Here is a 15,506-nt window from a genome sequence, read left to right on the forward strand (position 1 = left end):
AAGCTACTAGCAAAACTATTACAATTGTTTTGGTTTTCATTCATTGAAATAAAGCTGGAACATAAACATTAGATGAAAAGCTTAAAAGTTAAATGAAAATCAGAAATGTTGCCAACTATGTGAAATAAAATAAGTTGAAATACTAAAATTACTAAAACTAAAACAGAAATAAATATAAATTAAAGCTAAATAGAAATATATATAACAAATGGCTCATAACAATAAAAAATAAATAACATTATAAATATTAAAGTTAATTCAAAATATTAATAAATACTATAGTAGGGTATAAATAATACTAAAACAAAAAACAGACATACACTTACCTCAGCATTGCAAATGCTACACCTCAGTCTCTCCTCTCGTCCCAGACCCTACACAAAAATGTAATTTATTAAATTAAAACTAGTGCACTATATTACATTGCAGTACTAATTTACATTTAAACATTAAACAGATGTTTTCATCCAACGCTGATTGACAAATTGTAGTTTACCATAATTTCTTTACGATTTGGCACTGGAACTGGATGCCAAGTGTATTTAATTGGTTTTACACTCTAACACAATGACAACACAGCTGAATCTAATCTAAATAAGCAAAACCAAATAGTATGCCACTCTATAAAGTTTTTTTTTTTTTAAATATCAGAAAAGAATAAAGTATGAGCTTGTGCAGAGATGCTATTTCTACCTAAACTCTACTCATTCCATCATTCCAAACCCGCATGACTTTCTTTTTAATGCAGAACACAGAAGAAGATATTTTGAAGAAGTTTTGGTTATCATTGACTTCCATTGCATGGACTAAAAATATATATGTTTACGTTAAATGATGACAGAATGTAATTTTTGGGAGGTCTATCCCTTTGATTTTTCTGATTTTTTTTACTTTTTATTTGAATACATCCCAGCTTTTTTAGATTACCAAAGTTTTTTTTTTTTTTTCAGTGAGTAAAATAGATTTAGTAATCCTTTACTGACCGTTTAAGATGTTTATTTAAAAAAGATGAGCACTAATGGAACAACAGATTTTCTCTACGGTGAACGGCCACTTTTCATAATCAACATGTTATGTATCATGCACCTGATATAGCTCAGCTATTCCATATATGATAATTAAGAGGTTGCTTGGTTGATAAAATGGGATACAACTAGAATTAATTATCTAAATAATTAAGGAGCCCATTGTACAAATATTACACATTAGCAATTAGCCTATTTTATCCCAATGGATGCTGGTCTCCATAATGGAAAGACGTAGAGAGTGGGGGAACACAGTTGCTAAATCCAGAGCTTATATGCATGACATGTGGGAGCTCATTTTGATAGATGTTAATGGCATATAATTATAGAACAGTGCTATTAAGCGATGTGATTTTACAAGAGGCCTGGTGCCCCTGGCGCTATGGCCTGATTGCTAAGAGTGTTTGGCTAATGAATGGAAATGCATGTCTGTTTGCAATGATGGGAATTATCAAACCATGAGAGAGGGAGGGAGAGCGAGAGAGAAATGGTATCTAAACTCAACCACTTAAAATTACTTTCACACACACAGAACCCACTTAACTGCACTCATATGTCACACGCACACACCAAGAAACAGGCAAGTCCTTAAATAGCGTTGTTACACATCAACCTTATTGAATTAGACAATAAATCAGACAAAAATCTGCAACATCCATTTATATAACACATTTTCTAATAATGCCTCATAAATCTTTCTGCATTTATCTCAAAATAATTTATTTAATGCCTTTAGAAGAATAACAGTGTATTTAACACTTCATTTTCATATTTAAATATTCTATTCTGACGTTGCCTAACGTATCTTTTTTTGATAAGGCCTCTCAATTATCAACATGATCAAAACTTTGCTGAAAAAACTGTTGTACACAAGCTACCATATAGCTTCTGTTTTCTGATTAATACCTTTTTAGCAAGTACAATACCTTTTAAAATCATTAATTAATATCTAAAAGTGTCCACCTTCAGGTCGTGGTGTATTTTTGCTGTGAAATCTTTATTGATTTTAATAAAGTAAACTTAAGAATAACTTTTATATTGTTAATATTTCAAGATAAAACACTTGCTGGACTGAAACAAGTTAGGCTTACTTGATCATCCATACATCATGTTTTAAAATGTGTGTATGAAATATGATACATTAGGCTTTTGAGGAATGTTTATTTGTGCATCTCTCAATCATCATTATATTGCATTATACCGAATGTTTTTAAACTACAGAGCTTCGATCATAAAACTAAGCATTTTAATATTATCTTAGACATATACTGTACGTTCACACCGCCGCCGGCGAGAGTGGCAAAATTCGCTCTCGCCGCCCTGCCAACAACGCCAGAGAAAGATTCGGGGACGCTCTGATGCGTTGACATAGAACGAAGTAGCGTTTTTTGGAATCCTCTCAGGCGGAGGACTTCTACATTCTGATTGGTTGCCGCCGAACGGCGTCATAGCTTATTACCATAAATTTGACCTGACTTCAACTCTCTTCACCGCCCAAGACGCGCCACGCCGCCCTCGCCGGAGCTCGCCGCCGGCTCTCATTGAAAATGAATGACTTCCGGCCACTTTGCCGCTCTCGCCGGCAGCGGTGTGAACGCACAGATAGAGTGCCAACTGATATTTATATGAATTTTATGTAAGTAGTCTGCTATACTGTTAAATATCACATTGATATACATTACAATCTATCAGAATTTCATCTTACTTTTTGGCCATATAAATAACATCTGCACCACATTCCATATTTTTTTTTTCTCTTTGTTTTTTTCTTCTTCAGTACAAGATCTATTTTCCCTAAACAATATATGAGCCATAAAAGCCTGATGTAATAATTCATGATCCTCGACAAGACACACATCATGCAAACTTTTTTAAAAGATTTTTTGATATATATTTTGTTCAAAGGTTTAAACAAATATTTTTTTTTTCTGACTATTATCTCATGTCAGGCTTTACAGGGTTAATGTTGCATCCAATTATAACAGCTTTTGCCAGAATACACTTTTTTTCTTAAAGCCAAATTTCAACCTGCATGCGAACGGTATAAATGCAGCTAGTTGTTAGCATTTTAAAGACTCTCTGCACACCATAATCATATCTACTTTCTCTTGTCATTTACTCCACAACTCTGAGGGTTATTTCATATGGATTAGATTACATATTTGGAAAGCGTATTATTTTTTTTTTCATGCAAGAACATTTCCATTAACTGCAATAGACTGAAACCAGATGGCAGACTTTCATAAAAAAAAAAAATTTGGAAAACATATTTATGTGGGTATATGAGGCAAGTAATTGCGGTGGTTTTGACATGAGCTCTGTGCGGAGCAGTAATAGATGACATTGTCCTTGATCTGTGGTATCTCAATAGCAACTTTCTTTCTCTCTCTTTCTCGTTGGGTGAGCACTCTGAGTAATGACGGGTCGTGGTTCTGGTGCGGGGCGGGTTTTAGGTGGTCGTTCCGATTCCTCGTATGCCCTTGTACACCACTGAGGGCCTCATCCTACCAGGAATGCCCTCTGCCTAATGAGGGTCAAAGGTCAGCAAGTGGTGTGCCTTGAGGGGGCAGGATCTCCCAGGCACACTCAGTCACTGACTCTGGCCGTATATTTAAATCAAGCCTCGGGCTCCCTGCTTCCACTCTCAGGCCATTCTCTTAACTAGTTCCCGCTCGCTAATTAGTTTTTGTGCCATGTTATTTGTCTCTCTGAGCTTGAACAGAGGAAGAGGGCAGTGTTAAAGATTGCTGGCCTGAAAAGCTTCTTCTCTGCCTTGTCACGGACAATAAGCCCAACTACATTGTTATGAGCCAGACCGTATTTGAAGTATATATTAGCCAGGAAGAGAAAATGAATTATGAGCATTTTGTTTCTTCGGCTGGTTCTTGGCCACTGCAGTTGCACTGTAACTGCTCTTCCTGAAATTAGATAAGGACCTGGAATTTGCCTTTGTTCTCTTTTCTTTCTCTTTTTTACCTAAGCTGCTTTTAAGAGTAGTATCGTTCCCAGTCGCCAAGCGTAAAGCAATCACGAGTCAAATGGTTATTGGATTACATTTTCTGGCTTCATAAAATGTGGTTAAGAGGCACTTTAGGCGTATATGCCTGACCTTCTTTCAGGGAGATGGCAATCAGACAAGAAGTGACAGGTCGATCGCTGATTTCAGCTCCACTGTCAGAGGCACACTGTCTCGCCACGTCTCCTCTTTCCTTTCCTTCTCTCCTCTCCTTCCATTTAAAAGCAGTGTGAGTCATTGTGTGTGTGTGTGTGTGTGTGTGTGTGTGTGTGTGTGTGTGTGTGTGTGTGTGTGTGTGTGTGTGTGTGTGTGTACGTGTGTGTACGTGTGCGTGTGCGTGTGCGTGTGCGTGTGTGTGTACGTGTGTACGTGTGTACGTGTGTGTGTGTGTGTGTGTGTGTGTGTGTGTGTGTGTGTGTGTGTGTGTGTGTGTGTGTGTATTTTAAGAACAGGGTCTACTGTCCCACCAATCTTGGTCAGAAAAAAAGGCTTGTGCAGCAGGATAATTGCTAGAGTAAAAATATCATCAAAATAGAATGCAGAATTTATCATCAAACACAGTACATCCATCTACCAATTATATCAAAGCGAAAGCATTGTCTTGTCTATACAGTGGTGTCCAAAAGTCTGAGAACACATTCAAAATTCAAAATTTAAAATATAATTTAAGCCATTTTTAGAATTTACCAAATAAACTCATTTGTCAGATGTTCTTGCTTTCATTAAAGCAGAAGATGACTTTTTGTATCATTCTCAAATCATGCTAGATAACATGATTATCAGCTTTTGCATAAATTTGTAGAGTTCATTGAGCTTGAGTGCATAAGCTAAAGGAAAACCAAATTAAAATGATAAAATTCATGTTTTTTTTTTTTCCCAGTGAAATTCATTATGCTGAATGTTAATGATAATAAATAAGTTAATGTTTACAAATAAATTAAATTTTAATATAATGGATATTAACAGTTTTATAAAATAAAATAAACAAAATATGTGCACTATTAAATTTAAAATGTTTTTTTAAACATTTTAAAGGTGATGCAAGGGAACTGCAAATTATTCGTTACAGAAGATACATACAATATATACGCACTGCATATTGTAAATATTGCAATGCATATAAATATGCATGAATACGTACAAACAAACTGGCTTCTGGTGACGGATTTATATTTGTGGTACCCTGCATAACAAAATTATTATTTCAATAAAAGACATCAAATCTGTCACATAAAATGCAATTTCTCTCATTCATGGACATCTATTTATTCTTAATAAACTTATTCAAACTTACATGCTCTTTTAGATGTATAGGAAAATAGAGAACTAAAACAAGACACGATCAGACTTCCAAAGTGGAATAAGTGAACTGTAAAATAAAGACAAATCCTTCAGCAGTCTTTGTCACATTTGAAAAATGCGTCTTTTGATCACTATAATCTCACTGTGGATTTGGACTCTCTATTTTGGAATACTTTAGGCATGACGGCAGGGGAAATCTCCTGGTTTCAATTTTGTTCTGGAAAACAATAAGCTTGGCTTCTGTGTGTTTGTATGCGTGTATGTGTTTTCATGTGTATGTGCATATGTCTGTGGGCGTCTTGGTACAGTGTGCTGTTTTGGAAAAGTGTGGTGGGGTCTGTGGTGGATTCAGAGATCCAGTGTTTATGGAAAGGCTGCTGAATAAACAGGGTTTAGTGGGACTTTCAGTGCATCATGCATGAGAAGACAAAAACAGCATTAACTGTCATTAAATGTTGGGGCAAGTGATCACACTGCTGGCAGATCGTAGTTATAGTCTAAACAGCGCAAAACAGAAACAGGCAAAGTCAAAATGAGTTTCGCTGTTGAGTTGCTTTGCCGGTGCGCTTTCATGCTGGGAGGTCCGGATAATTACGACCATTGCTTTGAAATACAGTTGGATCAGTTGGTCATTCTTTTTTGTAAGTTTTGGCTCTTGACACTTATATTCTGACAATTTACTCACCCTCATGTTGTTCCAAACCTATATGATTTTCTTTTTGTGATGTTAGGAGAGGAGTGTCCAATCCTGTTCCTGGAGGGCCACTGTCCCGCAAAGGTTAGCTTTAGGCCCAATTAAAACCAATTTAAACCAGCTAATCAAGGTCTCACTAGGCATACTAGAAACTTCCAGGCAGGTGTGTTGAGGCAAGTTGGAGCTAAACTCTGCAGGACAGTGGCACTCCAGGAGCGACTTTGGACACCCCTGTGTTAGGAGATGTTAAGCAGGACATTCTCGCTTCTCTTTTTCATAAAATGAAAGTGGATGTTCACTAGGGGATGTTGCACTATGTCCCAAATCTTTCGAAGTTGTATTCATTGGCAGAGTAACAGACCGAAATTGATATATACATTTTTATTTTGAAATTGTCATTATTCACTGAAAATCTTTGTTTCATAGTTTAACATGTTAAAAATAGCAGTTATTTTCTGTCATCCTTTGGCTGCACAACAGAATTTGGTCACGCTATCATTCATTCAAGTGCTATTTAACCATTCAAGCGCGATAAGATGCAAAAAAATGAATATCTGTACTGGGCGTGTGCTGTTCTCTTTCACGCTTGAACGGTCAAAAACACAAAATTATGTCAAAATTTTTGTTCTGTTGAGTATCCTCATAAGCACAATCTTAAATGTGTTAAAAAGTGTTAAATGAATGTAAAGAGTTGTAGGATGTGTGTCAGATCCACGTCATGTGCGTCAGGTCTCAAAAAGTGACAGCAGCCTAATAAACCTGATGCTGTCTGTGTCATCGTTAATCAAAGAACAATAGACAAAGAGAAAATCCGTCACAGTTCTTGAGTGAATAACTTTTGTAGCTTTAATAAGGAATAATCTATATTCAATTTATAATGTATGCAGTGACTCAATTAAATTCAATTTCTGTATATTAACATGTTAGACCTACCTGAGACATCAGTACTGGCATCAATGATACTGGCCTTCATTCACAGTGCTTAGTAAAAAGAAGGCATTAAACAAATATTTAAAATATACCGTCTTTATGTTGTTTCTACATTATTTTGGAGATTCAATGTATAAGTATTTCAATATAAAAATATATTAAAAACTTTAATGTTAGGTGTGATTAATAGCAGAAAAATGTGGGATTAATTAGTTATTTTTTTAATCGATTGACAGTACTAATTGATATGATAAAATCAAATTTTATTTATTAAAATAAAGTCAATTCACCCTTCGCCCGGAGTTTGATAGACAGCCGATCTAACCAATCATAATCCGCCATTTTGTCCAACAAAGCAGTCAGGAGAGTTGTAGTAGAACGTTGTGTATTGACGACTTTCTGCGGTTGAAACAGCATTCCTTCTGATGGTCATTAATGTTTATTTGATATCCATAACTTAACTAGAAGGAAGAGATGATCGGTTCACAAGCAGCTTTAACTGAGATGCTACAGCAATCTGTCATGACATATTAAAGAGCCACAAAACGGTATTTATTGTTTAAATGTCTTAAAGAAAAGCCAAAATTTGAAAGCTGAAACTTTGTTTCATATCAAAAGTAACCTGCTCTGTCCTGTCTGTTGGCGCGTTGTCAGTGTCCTCTCTGCTCCGCAATGTATTTTTAACTGTGTGAGAACATAATGTGTGGCATGAGAGTGCCATGGCTTGTTGGACGTAGTAACAGTAACTAAAGAGGGCGGGTCTTTGCGAACAGTCAATAGGGTCCAATGTTATTCTGGACCAATCTGTAACAGCTCTTCTTCAAAATATATTTTTCTGTGTTCCAAAGACAGTGATACGTAATTGGAATGACATGAGGGTGAATAAATGGCAAAATTTTCATTTTTGGGTGAACTATCCTTTTAATGGTTGATAACAATCTTTAAAAAATATTTCCTTTTCTCTGCTCTAGAATCCATTTGTGCTTGCACAAAGCATGGTTTAATTAAAAAGAACTAACTACAGGAAGTATCGGCTGTTATTAATCATTCCAGTGGGCTATTGATATATGGAGTACAGTGATGATGTACGACGAGCCGTGTGTATTTATCACTTTGCCCACTCAAACTGTGCCTGCCCTGGGAGGCTGGGGTTAGGAAGGCCCCCTACCACCTCCACCTCCAGGACTTAATGTAGCACAGAGCCAGAGGAGGGCACATGCACGGTTCGGGCTACAAGACAAAAGACATCCAGCTACACCCCAACAAAAGACAGAACGCTCCTCCAACCAGGCCATCTGAAGTCTTAATTAACAAGAAAAATTGTTAGGATACAACAAAACAACTATGTTTTTTGCATAGTGTTACATGGCCTTGGGAATGGAGAACAGCCTGGGTGGTGAAGAATCAACAAAAGGACTGATGTTTATTGATTTAAACACATCTAGGCAGGTACATGCTTTATGTTAGCTACAGTCTGAGGCTTTTTGTTCAGATCAAGGCTGATTTATACTTCTGCGTCGGACCTACGCCGTATCCTCAACACTGCAGGCTACGCGTTGGGTTTTCATCTATACTTCTGCGTAGTTGTCCGCGTTGACACGCAATTACACATGCAGAGGGAGCATGTGAAACCCGAGGTAGGGGTTCTAGTAAACCAATCACTGCGCTTGTATCCGCGTAGAATTGACACGTTGTTAAATTTTTGGAGAGGTGCACGTCAGGGTACGCATGCTACACACAGCCTACGACGTAGCTACGGCGTGAGTTTGACGCAGAAGTATAAATTGGGCTTCAGTCCCAGAATGACAACTTGAAAGGGTTACCAGCCAGAGTTTTGTAGTGTACAGATGACTAAAATGCTGACTGTACCTTTTTGATCCAGGTGAGCAAGCAGCTGTGGTGAGCCACGAGGTTCTTACAATCACAGAAAGTTCTCAGTGGATCCTCACCCACCAGGCCCACATCTCTGCAAATGAAGCACTCAGACTCATCTGTCAAAAGAAGAATGAGAGTTTTAACCCGGAGTATAAGAGCAGAGTTGCTCTAGCAGGAAGAGTCACCAAAGATTTAGATAAGACAAATATATGTTTTCATAGCACTTGAGTGATTCATAATGCTCATGCACTCAGTGTTTTTTCTCCAATTATATATATATATATATATATATATATAATTACATTAGATGAGGAAGTATTATTGGTTGCACAGTCAAAGCGGTAGATTTACTTGTTTTAATGTAATCATTTTATTAATCTTATTTATAAATGCAGAAGTAGGCTAAATGAACAACTCATAATTTTGTTGTGTTGCCCATTGTTTGTATCAAGACAGCCTTTAACTGTGCAAAGTCTTTCAGAAATAAATATTTTTAATTTAAACTCAACTATACTGAAATGGAGTCTTTTGACATTGATAATAAGATACTTTTTTTTCTTTTTTACTTTGAGATATATACTTGAGGACTTGATATATAACAAACAAATCATATGTCCATATGATTTTCGTCCACTTTTACGTATTTTTACATTATAGCTTTTATGTTTACCTGCTTGAATTACTTTACCACAAAACATTATGTTAAAGGGATAGGCCTAGTCCACCCTAAAATGAAAATTGTCATCATTTATCCTCATGTTGTTCCAAAAATGCTTCATCCACACCGCCAGGTGTCAATATACTATAAGTGCATGACATGCATCATATTGGCCAGCACAACATAATTTTTTTTTTTTTAATCCAGAGTGCACCATGACACTTGAAAAATGTGACTTGAGAACCTCTAGTGCTTAATGGCATGCTGCAAAACAATTTATAGATCGAGTGTATGCCCATTACTGAATTTCTGTGGGCGTAATAACAAATTTGCATAACATTAGGCATGCACAAGATAATTATTTGATGATGACAAGAGAGAAATCAAGGTGTTTGTCTTTAATGCCTCACCTAATGCTAACTGCTTATTTACTTGTCACTTTGACATTTTGTCACACTAACAGTGATTGACAGAATTAGTTTTTGTCAAGTCATTAATGCGCTCATACTCTCAAAGTGCTGCCCCAGGTACAATATGAACAGAAAATTACTCAACTTCCATAAACAGCGAACAAAACAGGGAGAAAACAAGCAATCACGTCAAGCAATAGTTAACCCGTAATGAAGACTTAATCAACCATTAACACCTGAGTGCTTGCAGGGACAATAATTATCTCAGCTTAATTTGTTGTGCAAATTATTTATTAATTAATTAATTACGAACCATAGGAATAATAACCCTCGGTACTTCTAAAGAAATAATCTATTCCAGACTGCCCATGAGCCATTATCTGAAGGCTAACTCCAGATATCATTATGCTTAATGTTTCTAAATATATATGCATCTCATAATGTTGTCCTCCATTTTTCTTATTTGCTTTGTCTGCAGGGTGTATGTGGGTGAAGAGAAAAGTTCCTCCAGTATCTGCCGTGGAGGAGTGTGGGTCTGGATGTCTGCTTTTTGTCACACTAGCAGACACTTCTTCATCCAGTCCCCAGACTGCTTGGCTGCCCAGTATTCGCCGGCATATACATCAAAGTTCTGCAAGACGCTGGATGTTAACGTCCAAGAAAAATGCAATTAGAAGATATGCCTATAAGATCCAGCCATGCTATCGAGTAGGCTATAATGCAAGGGTAGTTGTACAGAAAGCAAATGTTTTGTTATAAAAACAACATTATTTCATTTGTTTAAATGCATTCCCCAGCCATCTGTCAAATAGGATTTAAATAGGGAAGCAAAACATCCCATGGCATTCAGAATCATTCATGAAGGGGAAAGTCATCCTGTCTCTTTTATCAGCATATCAGTAATAGCCTTATCTTTACAGGGCTTGTACAGGACAGGAGAACATATGGTTGTAATCATCCACCATTTGAAGCTGAATCTATGAGGCTTTCTATGAGACTTTAATCTTGGGTGAAGACACTGGAAATTAAAGAGGAAGTTTGTTAAGTTGAGAAGTCAAAGCTATCTGTGACTCCACAGTGGACAATCCCAACATACACCCTGTGTGTCACTCTACTACGTGTACACTCAAAAGTCCCTTGGAGCAAAAACAAGTTATTTGAAATGTTGTTGTGATAATGTAGACTAGCAGCCTTATGACATGAAATGGGGGGTGAATTACACAGGGTTCCCACACCTTGGTTAACTTCAAATTCAAGGACCTTTCAAGGACTTTCCAGGTCCAATACCCTCAAATTCAATGTGTAACAATAGTGATTGTTTAGCATGTGAGAATGTGCTATGAGGCGGATCCTTGATAATATTGTGGTCGCAGCACGGACCGTTTAGTGAGTTGCACGCAGAGGCTTGCATGTTATGCTGTTGCACTGTTAATTCTCTTTGTATGGCCGTTTCTCAATATGCGTTCTTGTCTGTTTGTGTTCTTGTGGACTTGTGAAACGTCATCAGTCGCTGCCCAAGTACTGTCCCAATACACAAGTTTGCATTTTGGCAAGAACGGTTAAAAATCCCGGAAGTGTTCTTGACACGCCCATTTTACCGAGGATGCATCGGTTGGTAACTTGTGTGAACTTGACGGCAGAAATATCCCAGCATTCATTTCGGCATTCGAGGAAGGAGAGGCAGGTCAATACAGTAGGCTAAGTCGTTTTTATACAATTTCGTATGCTATTTCATCACTAAATTCACTTCTGAGAACATTTGATGCGAGAAATCAACTGTGTAATTTCAAATATTGGCATTTTTACGAAAATTTATGGCAAATCGAAAATGTGCTTAAACGTTTTCGGAAGTGAGAATCTCCATAAGCGTAGCTTTATTGTTATGAATATACATTACATTATAGTGTACAGCTGTAGAGTAATCCCTTGAGCCGAGGGTAGGCTTGGGCGATAAAGCCTGGCTGTTTTCGTCAATAATTCTCGTTATGTAAGGGATAATGCCCGACGAGGTGTCCATTAACAGAAATTAATGGACGACGCGGAGGCGTGAACGCGAAGTCCATTAATTTCTGTTAATGGACACCTCGAAGGGCATTATCCCGCTTATACCATGGTCACTTACGAAAGAAAGAAATATTTAATCAATTAATAATACTTTAATGTGTTTTAGAGTAAAAATCGTGAGGGTTTTTATTTATTAAGTCGAGCGCACTATTTAATATCTCCCGTATAGAGCTGGTAAGTCCCGCCCCTTCCGCTAATCCCCCTGGACCTCTAGGTTGAAAAATCGTCAATGCAAGTGAATGGGAGAAAATAATTATTTTCTGGTCCCGTTTGAATTTTGCCATGAATGTGAACATATGTTGTCTGTGAATTTTTTATAGAACTTTTCGTGTAAAGAATGCTACAATTTAGTGGGTAGAAGTTTGATACGGTTAGACTTTGTGTGAGAGCACTTTGTGGACTACAACTCTTCGCTGCTTTCGACGCGTTTGAAACGTCAACACCACTAGCACACGGACTAGCTCACGGATCCCATTAAACATGGCTGTGTCTTTGGTGCACTTCACCGCCTTCTTTCAGGGAGAGGACAAAATCGTTGAGGTTGGCGAAAACCATGGGTAAGTCAACTTTATGGGGTGACGTCACATAGGCGACATGTAGTCTTTCTCGTTATGTCTTTTCCACAACTGCTAGCCGAAGAATCATACCATATACTGTCAAACTCGTAACATGAAAGATTATATAAAAAATTCACAGACAACATATGTTCACATTCATGGCACAATTCAAACGGGACCAGAAAATAATTATTTTCTCCCATTCACTTGCATTGATGATTTTTCAACCTAGAGGTCCAGCGAGGTTTTACGGAAGGGGCGGGACTTACCAGCTCTATACAGGTGTTGCCAAGCAAGTGGCCACAGTGACCCGACCGCAGCAGTTGATCAGTGAGTTTGAGCCAGCGCAATCATTTAGAACTGTCATCAGGCAAATTGACGGGACGCCTTTCCTAGGTGTACATTATCACTTTTTAATGGACAACCTGCAGCCAATCAGAATCGTGTATTCACCCAGACCATGGTATAAGTTTGGGTACTGCAGTGCAGACGGTGTCTGTGCGGGGGTATTATTGCGCAATACCAGCAAGAACACATCGTCTCAAACTGTCAGCAGCGTTCTGTGTGCTCGTCACCTTGTGAGTTAATTCTTCCAAGAACAACTAGCAAGAGCGTTCTCCCCAAGAACACAAGTCTGTTCTTTGCATTCTTGGTTTTGAGAAACACCCTATGTGTTCAAACATATTGCTTAATAAACCACCACCCATTGGGTGTTACACAAGATATTCTGGAGTCTGTGAGTATAAAGACCGGAATATAACAACAACATGATCCAACAACAAATGTTGAGGTACCATCGTAGTTTTGTGTGCGCGTGAACGTCATGGCAATGTACAACACAAAGTACCTCATGCGGGAAACACTTAACGTAACGCGTAAATGCGTGTACTGTAACTAACGTAAATCAAGCAAGCTAGTATGCATAGGCCATGAAGTGTTGGCGAAATAACACATTAGCGGACCGGAGTGAATATGGATTTTTTTTTCCAGAAAACGTATTGCACAACATATATTCAAGCACTTTCAAGGACCTGTATCTATATATGTTTATTTTCAAAAACTTTTCAGGGCCTTGAAAATTTTTTTTCAGATTCACAAACTTTCAAGGATTTCAAGGACCCGTGGGACCTTGAAACATAAACTTCTTGAAACAACTACATAAACTTCTCTACTCGCATGACCTTTTTTTTGCTTATCACTTGCGTAAGTTAAGTGTTGAAGAATAATTGAATAAGACGCTAACTCACTCGCTCACCTTGTACGTGTATTTTTGCAAGCTTTTTTTGCCGTTCGAACAGGGGATATAATCGAACGCAGTCACGCACTGTCCTAAATGTCTCTTATCACATTTGTTTCGTGAGCAAATCTGACTTTGACTGTTGTGAGTGTGTAGGCTCGTTCGACTTGAACCGGCACTGCACAGACGATCGGTTTATGACATCAAAGTACCGCGAGAGCAATTCAAAACTAAGCATAAGGAGCCGTCTACTTTCTATTCGCTCTCGCGGTACTTTGATGTCATTCACCGATCGCTCGGTGCAGCGCCGGTTCAAGTCGAACAAGCCTTGTGAGTCTGTGTAATGAATCGGTTTGAAACTGTCCTATGAAAAGCCTGATTCATTCTAATGAATCGGATCAAACAGTTCATGAACAGATTCGACTCCCTACAAGTCATTTTAGGTCATATTTTAACAGCTAAATGCTGCTTTTCATTTATATATTTTAGAAAAAATCTTTAAAGACATTAAGCATATATTTTAGTATAGTTATATATATATATATATATATATATATATATATATATATATATATATTTTTTTTTTTTTTTTTTTTTTTTTTTTTTAATCATACTACACCCATAAAACTTAAGTTGCATCCCAAATTGTGTAGCCTATCCACTACCTTGTATGCCATTATGTATTAGTGTGAGTAGTTTGTTCACACATATAACTCCAAAAAGAAATTTCAAGTGCCCGAATGATGCATTTAATTAACCAAAGGAAAAAAAAAAAGTGTGGAGCGTTTGACACTTCATGCACTCAAATGTCACAGATTTAATTATGTACTGGAGAGGCACATGGAAGCTGGATGACAAAATAATTGTAGCATATAAAATTCCTACACTAGATGGTTAAATACCTATGAGTGCAGATAGTACATAATTTGGGACACAATTAAAGTCACCATGAATTCAAAATTCACAATTCTTTTTTATTTTATTTTAATTTTTTATGGAATATTGCAGTTTTTACTATTTAAATGATTTATCTGCCCACATCATTCTTATTTTTTTAATTCATGTGCCCTCACAATCTTTAATCAAAATCACGTCCCCTGCCTTTTGCAGTAACATCTCTTCTCTTTTCTGATACTGACTCGGGGGCGGGACAACCACCTGTCACTCACAAGAGATCACAGCAATAGTTAACCACAATGATCCAATGATCAGCAGACCCTTCGCAAAGACCCGCCCCCCTTAGTTACTGTCGCTACTGTATGTCCGACAAGCTACGCTGCTCTCACGCCACACCATGTTCTCACGCAGTGAAAAATACATCGCGGAGCAGAGAGGAGATGTCAACACGCTGACAGACAGGACAGACCAGGTTACTTTTCGGTTACTTTTGATATTAAACAAAGTCTCACCTTTCAAATTTGGTCATTTTTTAAAAGAAATTTAAACGATACATACCGTTTTGTGGCTCTTAAATGTGTCTGACAGATCGCTGTAGAGCATCAGTTAAAGCTGCTCGTGAACCGATCATCTCTTCCTTCTAATTCATTTATAGCATCAAATAAACATGAATGAACATAAGAAGGAATGTTGTTTTAAACCGCGGAAAGGCGTCAGTACATTCCGTTTTTCAAGTTCAAATCCTCCCATGTTAATCTGCTATCTCTCCTGCTTTGTCGGACAAAATGGCGGATGGTGGATTATGATTGGTTAGATCACCTGTCAATCAAGCTCCCTGCAA

At 37.5% G+C, this 15,506-nt stretch overlaps 1 protein-coding gene across 1 annotated transcript in view; it reads right to left on the minus strand.

Moving 5' to 3' along the window:
• Positions 1-15,506, minus strand: part of LOC307166021 (uncharacterized protein) — a 127,401-nt gene that overhangs the window by 92,750 nt on the left and 19,145 nt on the right. The window contains exons 2-3 of the mRNA XM_079884124.1: positions 8,837-8,958; positions 327-374 (exon numbers count right to left, since the gene is read on the minus strand). Of these exons, the coding sequence (XP_079740250.1) occupies positions 327-374; positions 8,837-8,958 (170 nt within the window). The remainder of the gene's footprint in view (positions 1-326; positions 375-8,836; positions 8,959-15,506) is intronic.

The sequence above is a fragment of the Squalius cephalus genome, assembly GCF_949319135.1.
Source record: "Squalius cephalus genome assembly, chromosome: 10".
Classification (NCBI taxonomy): domain Eukaryota; kingdom Metazoa; phylum Chordata; class Actinopteri; order Cypriniformes; family Leuciscidae; genus Squalius; species Squalius cephalus.